At 35.5% G+C, this 16872-nt stretch overlaps 1 protein-coding gene across 1 annotated transcript in view; it reads right to left on the bottom strand.

The window, feature by feature from the left end:
- Positions 1-839: 839 nt before the first annotated feature.
- The window catches only part of rau (RA domain-containing protein rau), a 67458-nt gene continuing 51425 nt past the window's right edge, over positions 840-16872 (bottom strand). The window contains exons 3-6 of the mRNA XM_077439222.1: positions 3548-3804; positions 3288-3465; positions 3068-3214; positions 840-2978 (exon numbers count right to left, since the gene is read on the bottom strand). Coding sequence (XP_077295348.1) covers positions 2295-2978; positions 3068-3214; positions 3288-3465; positions 3548-3804 — 1266 coding nt within the window. The 3' untranslated portion in view covers positions 840-2294. The remainder of the gene's footprint in view (positions 2979-3067; positions 3215-3287; positions 3466-3547; positions 3805-16872) is intronic.

Here is a 16872-nt window from a genome sequence, read left to right as displayed (position 1 = left end):
GGCAAACTCTGATGGGAAACGATTGACTTGGAGTCACAAATATCCAAGCCTGACCAGCAACACTACAAAAATACTCGGAATAAATTCTTTTCAATCGAAGTCAACCCACGGGATCAAAACCAAAAACCTCTTAATGGTTAGCATTACCGCAACCACCAAGTTATGCTGCTGGCTACATATGTTATGTATATGAACCCCTTCAAATGGTTTTTAGTTTCGTATTGTTGCGTACAGGTGGATTCAGGATCCAAATGAAAGCCCAAAGTCGCTTCACAGCATTTATTCAACGATGCAGGAGGTCAACAAGTAACCACCGCTCACTCCAGAATAAGCTGATTTGCCATGTGTACCTTCTTATAAAGTACAAGTTGCCCGATCTATTAATGTATCTATTGTCTAGGCACTTGGTCTACCTTGATGAGTCGCACGTACTCGTCCGGGTCTATGAGAGCTCCAGCGTATCCTTTGTTCTGGTACTTATTGAGTCCCGTTAGCCTAATCCAGGGGTCTTTATTGTTCACCCACGAATGCACATTGGATACTCTCTCTCATGTTCCCACGTTACAGTTTTATATGCCGCCATATAAACTCTGCAAAATAACTTTTTATGTGTTGACGAGCCATACCACAATGCTTTATGATAATTATACTGTCACTTTACTGAGACTGTTTGCGACACCTAGAGGTCATTCATGTAACTGCTGTGTATTTGTATGTGTTAGTGGAAGTGGGTATACTCGATGCTCGGATGCGCCCGTATAACCAATGAATACCGTTTTAAATATGTATTGGGAAAATGGAGTAGGATTTTTTTAATAATTATAAACATGTAATAATGAACATAAACTTATTTTTATTAAAATATTTTATCAATTTACATTCAAAAGACTTCAACACAAATGACATATAAGGTACGCTAGTGCAAATTACGATACATGCTATTATAAATACAGTAAAGTTTCCTAGTAATTTTTCATACTTTAAAAACATATTTATTTTATATTCAATAAGCAAATATTTAAAAATGATATTTGCATAATGTTGACGCATGAACTACGTGAGAAAACTTTACAATAAATACACAACATATTTAAGTAATAAATTTTCTAAAACATTATCTTTGGTAATAACTAGCTCCAACAATTACAATTAGTTTTGAAAATATAATATTTCACATCTTACAATATAAATTTCAATTTTGAATCGCATCGATAAATTAAGTTAAATTAAATTAAATTAAAACAGAAAATACCTTAATACAGGTACAATAACATACCGATTCTTTGGAATTTCTAACTAAAATGTGGTAAAATTTGTAAGTAGTTTTTCAACTAAAAAAAAAATCAAAGCTCAAAGTTTTTTTGTACTATATACAGTGTTTAAAATTACACGAGCCAAAAATTTTCAGTGTTGTTATATTTATAAACGAGAACATACACTTACGAAAACACATCGAAATTGTAAAAACAGCAAATATTATAGAACTTTATCCATGTGTAATGCCAATTTTGACTTAGTAAACACACACATTAATTTTACATTAACTCCAAAATTCACTTGAACGAATGAATATATGTACATATACATATATGTATTTACACAAAATTATAGATATGCAGATACCTAATACATATACACAGATATAGTATACTTTCTTCATATCTCAATAATATGCATAAGAAATACTTTTTAATGGTAACAAGTTTCATGTATTTCATGTTTTTATATCCTATGACAAGAAATAAAATATGTAGAATCTGATATAAAGGAATTTAAGTATTTAACGTTATCAAAAGAGTAATTAGTCCTTGTTTCTACATACATACCGACAAGAACTGCATTCAAAATACATATTACACTTTATTGAAATAAGAAATATATATATATTAACTTTGGTATCGAAGGACTCATCACTAATGATTAAAATAGTCATTTGAACATTTAAGCACATGTAATATATTAAATGTTAAATATACATAGCACGTTTATTACTATTAATCATTAAAGAGAACAAGTTCAACTTAAAATATATTATTTTTCAATATTTTGGTTTGATTACGTATGTCCCTCTTCAAATCGAATAAATAACCTACGATTGTTAATAAGTTATTTTTATTATACAGATATGTAATTTTTCATATTTTATAAACTTTGTTCATTATCATTTCGAGCTGCTTTGACGCTGTGGTCAAAATATATAACTAATAAACTAACTAAATTATTATTTACAACAAATATGTACACGTCACAATAAATATATTTAGAAAAGAATAATTTACACTAATTCGCATCTTTTAAATATAAAAATAGTTTTCATAATCTGCAAACGAATTCGGTAGTTTTTTTCTCGGTGCAGCTAAAGGTGGAGGCTTGGCAGAGCGGCACGAACTCACAGACGAACTTAAACTAGCTGGTCCACTGTCGGGGAAAGACAGGTGTACCGGAGATTCATTAGGTGTACTTGTGGTCAATTCTTCGTTTTCGATGCTGCTCAAACTCGCTGTATCAAAACTTCTATTCGAATATCTGTTGCCCCCTCCGTAGCTACTGATGCTCGGATATTTGTACACTGGACTATAGTAACCTATCTGATGGCAACTCTTACTGGATATCAAACTGCTATTGGCTAAACTTTTAGCGTTGTTATCTTCACAGCTTTTGCACAGACCGAACGGTTTAGTTTCGCAACTGCAGGTTGGAAACTTTTCAGTGACGAGTGGTTTCATAGATTCGCACTTGAAATTTACATAGTTTCCCCACTTTTCGCCACTTTCATCTAGAATGTTGTCGATGCTTTTATTTTTGTGTTTGTGTATCAAAGCCGAGTCTGACATATTGAGAACGTTATCTGAGTTCGATTTCTTCTCATCTGGCTGCGCTGAGAGGGAGAGACTAGAGAATGATTGTAAAGTTTGTTGCATCGTCGAAAAACATGGCAATTGTTTCGTAGGTAGTTGAAAATCTTGAGACCATAACATCTACAAAGAAAATTTCATTTTAATATACAGTGAAATTAAATCAAATTGTATATTACTAAATGTGAGTATGAATATATTCAATCAATTACCTGTTTCCGTTTACCAAACGGACAATAGTCAGGATTACGACGAACTAGAAAATGACATTGATGAGTACCACCTTGCCAAGCTTGTTGAACTCGAAGCGGCAAATCATCAGGATGTAGTTTACGTTGATATTCTTGAGATTCGCATACCTTTAAAATACAATAATGCATTAATAATGCACTAAAAATATTTGAATAAATTACCCAACGAAATTAAACATACCTCATAGAGAGAAAACTGTTCAACTTTTTCCTTAGAGTTGTAGCAAGACAGTAAAAGCGCCAAAAGTTCATCAGCTGTCGTTCGTTCACTGATGAGGAGACTTTTATATTGTGAGGAACTCATCAACGCCGAGTCATATATTCGAATCAATCCACCCCGACGGGTTTGCAAAGAAAATCTGCAATTAAACACGCCAATATAGTAAATATTTTAAATCAAAATAACGTGCATCTGGTATAGTTTTGTAGTGTTGTACTTACTTGGAGTAACCTTTGGGATGGCAAGTCTGCAGAGCGGCAGGCCGAGCGTCTCCGTCGAGTGCCAGCAAGGTGCGGACTCCAGCACGTCTCACAGCCACTTCCATGGTGAGGTAAAAAAGTCGAGGATCACGATGCTTCATGCGGAACTTTCCCAGCAGCATTGCGACAACTTCTCGGCTGGTTGTCTGGAGTGTCACACTCAACGTCTTGTATTCGATGTCGGAGCGAAGACATTTCGCATATACTTTGATGGTCGTCTGAAAGAAGAAAATATATTTAGTCAGATTAAATTATAAATTGATATTTAAAATTATTTTATTTAAATTTATGAAACAATCATTTGTTTTAGTAACTGTTTATATCTGCCATCAATATTGGCGAACGTTATGACGGATATTTTTAGTTTCAAATTATTAATAGTTCAAATTCGCAATATCTTTTTAAATAGTGAAAGTGTGTTGTAATTTAAAAACAGAAAGTAAAAATCAAATATCAAATTGTTATTTAATTAAATGCAATTTAAACAAAATTGATACTAGGCAATGGCGCTTAAACAATTACTATGGAGACAACATGCATTTGGTAAATTTTTAACTTCTTTAATATAATTTTTATTTCGACAACTGTTTTAATTACTATATTCTATTATACTATATTTATAGCATGCAGTCAAGGTAAGATTTCATCAAACCAAGATAAACATTATGTGAGTGCCATTTTACATTTTACTTTTATAATATAAACACGTTTGTATGTAATTACTGTTTATAATATGATATATTATATCCCAAAATATAATATGTACATACATTTATAATTTGAGATCCCACGTCTATAAAACAACGCAAAAAATCTTATTATTCCGCATTAAAGGAGCAAAAAGTTGTTTGTTCCATTTAGTTACATATACATTTTGTATTCATCATCATCATCATCTACAGCCATTCACCATCCACTGCTGGATGAAGGCCCCTCCAACGCGCTTCCACTCGTCTCTGTTTTGCGCAACTCTCATCCATCTCGATCCACACTTTTGGCTAATTTCGTCTACTCATCTTCCCTGCGGTCTTCCTTTTACCCTTTTGCATTCTCTCAGGTACCATTCTAGTACTTTGTCCACCTTTCGTCCATTCTTCTAGCCACGTGGCTTGTTCATTGCCATTTCAATCTCTTCACTATATCCACTACCCTGTACCTAAGCATACAGCGCTCCATACTTCCTTAAATGCATTGGACTTTGCGTAGCATCCATACGTCCATACGTCATCACTGGCAAAACACATTGATCGAAGGTCTAGTTCTTCAGGCCATTTTGTATTATGTATAACTTAATTTAAGATCATAAACCATGAAAGGACCAATAGAAGTAGCGATATGTCTACCGTAGCATTGTCTACAATCGGTATTCCACAGATTAAGACAAACCCATAAAAACACATAGGTTAATTTAATGTCCAAAATATGGAATTTGTCAGATTGATAAAAGAATAATTTCTTAAAAGAATAATAGAGCGATTTGTCTCTCGATTAGATGTATGTATGTATGTATGTACATTGTAAAATCGCTACGACAGACAGATTGGCCGACAGATCACCGAGTCTATAAACCCTATTGTTTCCAAAACTAAAAACGTATCAATTTACTCATCAAACCAAATTTTTAAATTTAGAATATACATACTTATAAGTTTATATTTAGAAGAGACGTACTGTTTAACACACCCTTCGCCAGTTTTATTCCTAACATAAAATACACCTGTTTTTAAGCGTAAAATTTTATCATACATAAATAGCACAGTGGTTATTAAAAAAGGACAAATTTACATATGTATGTATATTCTCATATTTACTGAAAGACAAATAACTTAATTTGAATAATAAAATTAGTGCCTTTTTGAGAATGCGATTATTTTAACATAACAAACTTTCAAAAGCATTTTCTCTTCTAGTATTCTTAGTCCACTGATTCATTCCTGATTGCTTTCTCGAAATTATCAGTAATCTAGCAATTAAAAAGATCTTGATAGCCTCTCAATAATTGGTATATTAATATTTAATTATACACTATACAGTCTCCATAACTTTACATTTTGTTTAGGTATATATAAAAAGTCTAATTTGACACTATAAAATTTGCAATAGTCCTCTCGGTTAAAATGGTATAATTTGGATACACGAATACGATGACAATTAACTTGTGGGCTTTTTCAACTATAAATGGTGTAAGATCAAGGACTCACGTGCAAATTGCGAGGATTCAACAGAAGCACCTTATTTCCACCGATTTTCTTCGCGTTATACATGACGACGACGCGACAGTTTCCACCGCATTGGATGCCGGAAACCGAGCAATCCGAGAGCGCGAATGGACCACACGGGAGATCGTAATAATAAATTTAATATTTCGGACAGGAAGAGCAGTCAGAATGACGGAAAAAGCGCTCGACAAACGAGACGGTGACAAATGGTGGTCAAACGGCGGTCGTACAAGAGGACCGGTCCGCGACTGGCAATGGATGGTTGACGAGCCGATGACCAGGTCTTCTGCTGAAGCCGTACAAGTTACACCGGAAGTGCACTACTCCTCGCGAGGAGGGACGACACAGAAATAAAATCCCAACACAAAAGAAGAACGAGAAAAAAATGAAAACACTAGCCCGGCCCGCGAGCGACTTGCGTAACCCGTGAACGTTCCACCGCATACCGGGTGACAATTTGATCGGGTCACCCTCAATTTCAAAAGCCGTGCTTTTAAATTATCTCTACTTTATCTACATATACATGTATACGAAGTTTTCCGATCGTGACAAAATTCGACCTAGAGATTTTGACTGATTTGTAATCAGAATCGGTCACTGATTCCGTTTACATTCAATTCGAGACATCATTCTATGAAATGACTGAAATTATAGTAAAACTAGTGTTGTGCCCGTTGATTTTAACGGGTGGCTTCGGAAAGGAGTTGATACAAGAATTAAAATTAAGTTTTATGTTATATGTATATAAATATAGTGTAAGGTAATTTATAGGCGCGCGCGCGTGTATTAATGTGCCGTTCGCCCGCGTCGAAATGATGAATCAGACGCTGACCCCACCCGTTCCAACTCGCTCAATATCAGGAGCACATGTCAGACGCTCCACTTCCCTCCTACCCTGCGTCTCCTCGACAAGATTGATCGTCACGCAACATCCCTATGCATAACTTAAATTTGTTCTTTTGAAATCTCCTTACTTGTCGATGCACTCGCACATATATGTATATGTACATACAAACATACGTACATAGCGTCCATTTTTATATATATATACATATATATATATATATATATATATATATATATATATATATATATATATATATATATATATATATATATATATATATATATATAATTTCAACCGTTGTATTACTTGCGGGTAAGAATTATAATAGATTGGATTAAATTTATTATTCGGATGAATTAGTTCATTCTTGCAAAACAAATGTAAGGACTAACAGATAAACTTGTATGCTTTGTTTTATTATTATTTTTTAAACTATATTTTACCATGATACTATTGAGGCTTTTACCGCTGAGCAACTCCTGTGGTATTAAACTTGTACATATTTAAATTTGAAAGTATATTCAAATAGCAGTGACAAATAGTACATAAAATGGTTTTTGCTAATTTGATGAGGAGCCGTTTCAACAATGAAATCAGAAAAATTGGCAAACTCTGATAGGAAACGATCGACTTACAAATATCTGATAGGAAACGATCGAGTAACAAATACCCAAGTCTAACCAGCAGCACTGCAGAAATACTCCGAATAAAATCTCTTCAATCGAAGTCAACCCAGGGCTTGAATCCGGGGATCGCTCGGTGGTTAGTACTAACGCAACGCTAACCACCGAGAGGTATTAAACTTGTACATATTTAAATTTGAAATTATATTCAGCAGCGACAAATAGTTGGTAGAATGGTTTTTTTGAATTTTTTGAGAAACCGTTTCAACAATGAAATCAGATAAATTGGCAAACCCTGATAGGAAACGATCGATTTGGAGTCACAAATAAACTAGTCTGCACTGCAGAAATCCTCCGAATAAAATTCAGGGTTTGAATCTGGGAACCTGTCTGTGGTTAGCTTTAACGCAACCACCGAACTATACTGCTGGCTTTGTATCCAATTTAGAACTGGTTGATGATACCATTTTAAGAATAGAAAGATTGAAAGAGGCATAAGACAGGAATGTAAACCGAGTAGGAGATAAAAAAAGAAGGAATCGTCATTTAATTCATAACAAAAGGATGAAATACCATTTCAAAAAGAAAAAAAAACTAATTTGTGTTTCGAATCGATACAGTCGGATATTAACATCCTAATTCACCGACGATAACCTTCAAATCTGACGCCAGAAGAAGAGTTAATTATCAAAGGGGAGGGGGGAAGGAAGGAGAGGAGATCGCCCAGAGCTCGGAGGCTGTGGTGGTCAGTCGCCACCTCGTTATGTGGTTAATTGCCGACGGGGCGCATTCCTGAGCTGACTCCGACAGACACTTCCTGTGACCGAAGCCCGGGTCGATCGCTATTTTATTGTGACGTCGAGTAATCTTCCGCAATTACGTCTGCTATGCCTCCAAAAAACAGAAGCCGAACTTCCTAAACTCGTCTCACGCGAACTTCAGATACATACATACATACTTCGAATTCAAACCAATGTCCATATTGAATCGTAGCTACAGTTATTCCATCGAAGGGAAAAGGGCATTTAGCAGTTTCCGTCGTGCGCACAATATATTGATCTGGTTTTTGAGGAAACATTAAGCCAACTAGAATCCGATATAAATAAATAAAATGTATCTTCGGAAAACACTAGATTGTGTGAGTCATCAAAAAAGGCACCGCGCTAACAAGACAGGTTGATTAACACGAAAATCATCAAGGCCGACCGCAAGAATACTAATAACAATGTAATCAAACCGTGAATCACTATTAATTTTGTACGGAAAAAAAACAAACAAATCGAAAGTGTTCACGCCAGCGTGAAAGTCACTAAACTCATCATTACACTTCGCTTTCGGCGTAAGCGGTACTTAACAGGTTAATAAAAATGTAAATTATTATTTTATATGTGTGTGTGTTTGAATCTTTTCGAGCGGCTAGGGTGTTATTTTGACTGATGATCGTTCATCGAGCTGGTAAAAATGGTCGTATAATAAAAACATCCAACCGAGTATGTCTATGTATTTTGGGAAAGTGATAATTATGACTGGAGGTTTATGGGTTGAAGTCGCTTGGAAGATCGTACATACATACATACATATATGGTGAGCACGCGCCAGAAGAACTGCTCTTTAATTTACTGTAATTTTAATTACAATGCACTTCAAAAGTACCATAATCGTATTCTATAGGATGTCAACCTCATACTGCCAGACATAAAATTTTCGTATGCAATCAAAAACTGTTTCTTCTGTTTTACTCTGAACTCTGTTTTAGTATTTTATATATGTATAGGCACATAATATGAAATGTTCAGATTTTAATTTATTTTAAGAAAAATATTTGACAAAAATTAAGTAGCTTTAAAAAAGGCATATTCCAATTGAAGTAGTAGATATCTCAGTCAGTAGGTAAAAAACCCAAGCAGCAACCCAGAAGGGGTTGAGAGAAATAGATTATATAGATTTATATATAAACAGGCATACACCAATTTATTTACATTAAGCACAACGTCTATGGTCAAACATTGTACAGAAATATTGTAACTAGTATACAAGGCAAATAAAAACGTCGATCAACATCTGTCGAGAAATCTATGTACAAATTTGCAGCATTTATACAAATCGGTGAAAATCGAGATGCTGAATAACTCGGATTTTTGCGAAAGGGATGGGACAGGGTTGCCAATTTGTTGGAACAGTATCAATAAAATCAAACAAATTGGCAAACTCTGACCTTGGAGTCACATATCCAAGGTATGACCATCAGCACACACCAGGGATAGAGCCCGTGAGCACACAATTGAAAGCATTACATGCTAACCGTTGATCTATGCTGCTGGCTGGATGAGTTTAATCTGTGAAAAGTTGGGAAAAAGCTAGACCCAGCTCAATAGATACTCGATTAAGACGTTCGATCTCAATCCCATCTTGAATACTACGAAAGATGGTTGAATCAGCTGAAAAACTTATAGTAAGAACACACTCAAAAGTGCGGCATGGGGCTCGCATGTGGACTCTAGCGGTGAGAGGCGTATCATTATGTCATTATTAATTTTTATTATTTCGACAAGTTTCTCCTACATTTCTTCAAATATGGGAATCACTGTTGTCGATCATTGTCAAACCTACACATGTACGCCAATATAAGGGTACAGGATTTGTCAATACAATACAAATATATTGCGAGGAATGGAGGCTTGCGGTAATGGTTTGGCGTACCAGAGTACGTATAGCGCTAGAATACACGTACGTACATATAGTATAGAAACACATCTAAAAAATGTGTTTTCGCCATTTAGTGCTTCAAAAGTTGAAGAACAAATAATAAAAGGTTCAGTATACCGTAGAACAAATACCGTTTTAATCGATACATGCAGGTCAATCCAACCATCAATTAATTATGAATATTTATTTTATTGTACACATCCGGAATACAAACGCACATTGCAAGTACGTGACTGTCCTATCAATTCTTTATCTATCTCAGGATATAAGTTTTCTTCTGATGAAATTTTTCATTGAGAGATAACTGGCAATAAGAGGTCACGACATCCGCCCCGACAATCGAAATGTGGAGCAAAAAGATGGGGAGACGTTGAAAATAGATCTCCGAAGAAGAGCGCTTGACGTCCGTATTTTTTCATTGATATGGACAGGGAATTTCCTCCGCGCCGGTCTTTCATTTTCGGCAATTAAAAGCAGAATCCAAATGTTTCATCCAAAAGACAGGCGAACTAATAAGGCACCTCAGGGTTGACGGCACCGTTCAAGGACGTCGCGATCATCAGAGTCTCATCACAAATCACAAACCGTGAACGATGATGACTTCCGATAAACTTAAACTATCCTCGGGCGCAGTGCTCCGGCTCCATCTTTCTCTCGAATCCCTGGCGCTTTGCGGTATTCATATTATACGAACAGCTGCTTCTGATTGTTTTGTTGGTTTTTAAATCGGTTTCGTCCAAGGAAGAAGGAGGACGCAGGTGCTGTAAGGATGCAGCACGTGCTACGGCACACCCGCTTCCTGTCGCCAACGAGTTCAATAGGGAGCCGAAGAAATGGAAGGGACTTCAAAAGGTAAATTCCAGTTTTTGCCAATGTAGAGGATCGCGAACAAATAAGGATCGTCTTTCCTCTGTATACCAGTTTCGCTTCCGTTCTAAACAAGAATAGTATTTGCAGAAGAAATTGAATCTTCGAATAGGAGTGAGCAATTTATATATACATATGATCAGTTCCTAGTATTTTCAGTACAAGTTCTTTCAGATCCGTATGTACTATACTCGTAGCAGTTATTGTACATGAACTACTGGTTCGGTGATTACATCCCAAATGTGAATCCCGCACATAAAACTGCCCAAATATTGCTCAAAACTGTCAAAATCTCGTATAACAAAAGCATTTGCTGAGCAATATTTGGGCAGTTTTCTGTACGGCAATGTTCCTGTGCGATGAATTTTCATGCGACAGGAGACCCGCGCGAGCGATTTTCGTAGCGGTTGTTATTCTGGTAACGATTCACATTTGGGATGTAACCCATTTACCGAACTACTATACATAATTCTACATACATTTTACATATTTCAGTTGAGAATATCTTTCTTTGAGTATATTCAAAGATTCTTCTTCGCTTTCTAAGATGCATTTTTACCGTTTGGTATAGTGAATATAACGACGAACACACTTACATATGTACATATACATATACGATTTCATGACCAGAAATCGGCGTTAGATGAATGCTTTTCATAATTGAAGAAACGTAGGAAAAACTTATTGAAAAAAAGAGTCCATGCAGAATTTTCACAGCGAGATGTCGAGAACATGCTGGTGCCATTCCATTCAGTGTGTTTTCGCGGTCAGAAGTGTATGCCCATCAGAAGGACCATTTTGTGATGACAAATTTGAATGAGTCAATTCAAAAGATTAAGACAGATAAAATTCATACAATGTATTGGAAGGACGTATATATGTATGCAGAGTTGGATTTTAACAAGACTCAAATCAAGGCAGAAATTTTACCGAAAAAAAATGCGATTAGCATTGAGATGATTCAAGCTACGAGCCATTGGTTTACAGATTCAATTTACCATTTGTCAATATAATGTTTCAAGAATACGGTTGGTTGTTCCTCACATCTCGTCGGACAGATTAACACTCTTTTTACTCTTTTAGTCTGTCGACTAATTATAACTAAACTGTTGTTCGTTCGTTTGCTTCGAGCGTAAAAGATGCGGGCAAAGCGTTCATTTTTAAAGTTTATGAGATCGTTTTGACATTTGGAATTCTGACAAAATGCGTAAGATCCTACAGTGGGTGCCTGTCAACACATCAACTCTTCACGCACAGCATCGAAACCTACGAAACAATACTGCGAAAACAACATCTACGCTTTAATTTATTTATACTTCTCTTCCATTTAAATCCACTTATTTGTGTGGAAGAGCACACCCTCAAAAGTGCATAAATGTATTTTGGGGAGTCGGTGCACACCTGAAGTCCGTAAAACCAGTCATAAATCAGAAATAATGCGTATGGTAGAAGAATTTTTAATTCTCCGACTACGTGAAGCGTACAGATTTTAAATAGATTTTTTTTCGCCGACTATATAAAGGAAGATGCACGCACATCTGTTGTAAACTAACTTATTTTTTTTGGCAGGAAATTTAATTTGCAAATGTTTATGTTACCTACCCATATTTTTGCGGCTGGCAATGAACGTATGTACATGATCATACATATGTACATATGTATTTGCAACAGATATTATCGAACGCAAAAAATATATTATTTTAGGAACGCGTCTGACGAACATGAATCACGTATGAATTTCAATTAAAAATGTATTATAATAATGTTATTTGCTTACATTGCCGATAAGAATTTAATCGTGTGAATTATGCATGCGTTTTGAACTTCGCGCATACGTTATGCACGGTAAAAAATGCATATGTACATAAATATCCAATACAATTAACACGACGGATTGAATACCCAAATAAAAAGTCCATGACCTCTAGTCACGATCTACGAATAAAGTCTACTTAATCAGTAAGCTACCGCTGAGGTCTTTGTAACAGATCAAATGAATTCAATTCAACCGCGGATCGTTACAAAGCAATTCCGAGAAAATATAAATGAAATTGATCCGAGCAATGGTGCAATAGATCAAGGGGGGGCTAATTAGTCAAAATCAATAGTCAAATTAAACGCGTCATGTACTTATTGTAATGAGTTCAAAGGAGTTCAAGATCCACATATGTACATATGTACATTCCCACATCCTTTTGATTGGTCGGAAAAGTTAGCAGAATTGCTCTTTGTAATTCCGTGTTTCTCATTAGTCATCGTTGAGTGTTATATGAGATTTTTGGTCCAATGAATTCACTTGCATGTATTATTTTGTTTTCTTGAGTTACGATCGCCATGCGCCCACCGGTGGGCGCTTGAGCGAGGTTCAAAATCGTGACAGTCAATTTAATAAAACAAACAAATGAGTATTCAAATAAATTTATATAAAATAAAACTATTCAAATAAATTTAATAAAATGTTTACTATTAGATTAGTCATGTTTAAGCGGTTTATATTACAAATACCGAGCGAAGCCGGGTAATACAGCTAGTACATATATAAACAAAGAAAGAGACAGAGGAAACAATCGATTTTGGCAACAAAAGATTAAAATACCTGCAGTCCAATTATTTTATTTATAATGTAATTTAAAATCATGATTTTTGCTAAGCTCTTCTTACTTTTTTCAGCTAACTTCTCACTCGATTGTATGTAACTCAAATAAAAAAAAAAACAATAAAGGACAGCGTGAACCAAGCTTAATTAGTATACATGTATGTAAATATGTATATACGTATGTACTACCTAAAACTAGAAATAATAGATTTCGATTCAACTTAGATACTACAAGAACCAATTAAAATTTCATCCAACTGTTTACCAATCAAAGACGCATTATTTCATAATATGTATATGTATGTATTTATGTACGCATAGCTTTTCTATATATAAATGTTTTATGGCACGTGCTGTTAGATATGCAATTGTGCAACAACAGGATGCAACAGACAATTAATTGATAAGAATAAAAGCAAAATACGAAACTACATTGAAGCAGATAGAATAGAATATCTTTGAATATTCAATTTCACATTCAACGATACATATGTACATATATATGATTATAAATGGATATTTATCATATTTGTCGAATGATAAATTATCAATATACAAACAAATACAAATCCTTCTATTTACCTTTGAGCTGCCTCCATTGAACTTGAGAGCAAACTGAAGGTGTAAAAAAGCGATTGGCTACATAATAAGAGATGAAAACGCGCATAGGTCAAGCGACGTGCCTGATTTTCCTCGGTTTTTCTTCCGCACACGAAAGTTAAAGTTTTACCGAAGGCATAATTACGAAACGCATAAATCAACACATCAAACTGTGATGGGTCATTTCCGACTCGGTAGAAGAATCTGCGATTGGACCAGCACCAAACGAAACCGAAAAAAATGCAGTAAAAGAAATAACTTTGCCGATTTCCATCTGGTAATGATCTTTTGACTGACGTTGACTGCTCGACGGGCATATGAACTCGGCGGAGTATTTCACGACCGAAGTATCCGAATCATTTCAAATTAAAGATTCACGAGAGTGTCTAATGTACATAGATGGGTGGTAAACAAGCAACCGAACCAAACCAAATATCGAATTACGAATCGGCAACATTCCCAAAGGGTGGGTGGGACGTGTAGCAAACAATGGCACATGGGGTGGGACAAAAGCACGCTTCCTGCGCCACGCAATATCCGATGTCGGATCTCTTGGGAGTATTGGATTACTTGGCGTTCGAGTTAATTGCACAAGCAAAAGGGAATCGTTTCGTAAACCGCAGAAGGCTAGAATCACTACCCACTTATTATCGTCGATGATGACTCACGAAGCAGATGAACTGAAACAACAATGGAAGTGAAAATCTATCGACACTTTGCAAGCCAAGTGGGTGGGTTTACAATGGCGACGAGTCGTTTTTAATTAGATGTAATTTTAGCAAAGATCCTGTTGTCTCACGTGCAGTGTTTACAACGATTTACCTCAAGGATAAGATTAGAAACATCGGCAATGTCTCGATTTGGATATGAGAATGCACGAATGTGATGTTGTACGTCAATTGAATCAACTGCGATTCCCACGCTCACGTCAAAATATAATCGATGGCATCAAATCTAAATTCGATTTTGTATGTTGGAGTCATAGTGTACATATAATTCCAGAATCTCAAACAGTTTAAAATCTTATGTGTAGACTATCTCTAATGGAAAACAGCAATAGCAATGCATCTATTTGACAAGTGAACATTTACAGTTAGTGTTTTGATACAAATATGTCACAGTCGAAGTGTATTTTCAGTTGTAATATATTCCAACTGGCGTTTTAGGCCATTCATATTCGAATACAATTCAACTATTAAATTATATAACTACAAGCGCAAATATACTTTCAACAATGTGCGCCAGTTGTAATATAACAGTTGAGTTTTGACAGCTCCGATGTTTTTACGAATGCTTTAGAATTCAATAATCGGTTAATATTTGCTAGGTATTACAAATGAGAATTATGATGACCGAATAACGATAGCAAAATGTGACTTTTCAACTCAATTTACTAGTCGAATGACTTTTTCACGAAAACCTAGCCTCTCCATCTAACCTGATACCAACTTATAGTTGAATTGTATTTTCAGTTGTAATATATTTTCGCCAGTTGGAATGTAATTCGCCATGGTAATATATTCCGTCTAACTGACGAATATATTCCAATAATATAGGAATATACTAGTCAAAATATATTACATCTGAAAATAAACTTCAACTATGACGGTAGTTGGTACTAGGTTAGATAGAATATATTCCAACTAGTCAAAATATATTACAACTGGAAGAAACACTTCAACTGTAACATATACAATGAAAAGCGTAATAGTTATTGCGTCGTTCCACATGATGCATCAAATGCCAAACGTCAACCAGAGCGATATAGTCTAAACACTCTAAACACATGATGCAAATAGCAGACCGCCAAAAGCGTAGCCGGTAGTATTTTTATATGAACTTATATATTTTATTTTATTTATTTATTCATTCAATCAATCATGCGCACTCGTCTAACAGATTGCTCCAACGCGACGAGTTTGCTATACAGATTAAGAATGATTTATTGATTATTTAAACAGGTATAAACCCATTCATTAAACACGACTTCTACAATTAACAGTCACGGATTATCTATGGAAAAAATCAGCGAAAATCGAGATGCTGAATAACACGGATTTTTGCTAAAGGGATGGGACAGGGTTGCCAATTTGTTGGAACCGTTTCAATAAAATCAGATAAATGGGCAAACTCTGACCTTGGAGACACATATCCAAAGTATGGCCAGCAGCACACACCAGGGATAGAGCCTGTGATAGGAAACGATCGACCTTGGAGTCACATATTCGAGATCTGGCCAGCAGCATAGGGGTTAAAACTCGTGATCACACAAATTAAAGCATTATATGCTAACCAACTATGTATCTATGCTGCTGGTTAATAGTATAATAAATCATCATCATCATTTACAGCCGTTCACCATCCACAAATGGTTGAAGGTCTCTCTCTAACACGCTTCCATTCGTCTTCCTTTTTGGACAGCTCTCATCCATCTCATTCCACATTTTTTTTCTAATTTCATCCACCCATCGCCCTTGTGGCTTTTCTTGAGCCCTGTTACATTCTCTCGGATACCATTCGAGCACTTCTTCTTTAATCAATCTATCTTCCGTTTTTCTAGTTACGTTACCCTTTCATTGCCATTTAAATATCTTCACTCTCACCGTTATATCAACCATATTTGTCAAACTTCTCACTCACGATTCCGTTTTATATCTCTTCTCGTTATGTCGAGATAACAGCTTTTCGTACATATTTTGGCGCACCGAACCTTATGCAATTTAATATAATATATAGGTACACACATATGTATATGTATATACATATGTATACGCAGACACACTGTATCACGGCACGGCTTTCCTGGGTAGGCCCCAGCTGTGATGGGC

Source organism: Arctopsyche grandis, chromosome 10 (genome assembly GCF_051622035.1).
Source record: "Arctopsyche grandis isolate Sample6627 chromosome 10, ASM5162203v2, whole genome shotgun sequence".
Taxonomy (NCBI): domain Eukaryota; kingdom Metazoa; phylum Arthropoda; class Insecta; order Trichoptera; family Hydropsychidae; genus Arctopsyche; species Arctopsyche grandis.
This window is presented reverse-complemented; position numbering and strand designations above follow the sequence as displayed.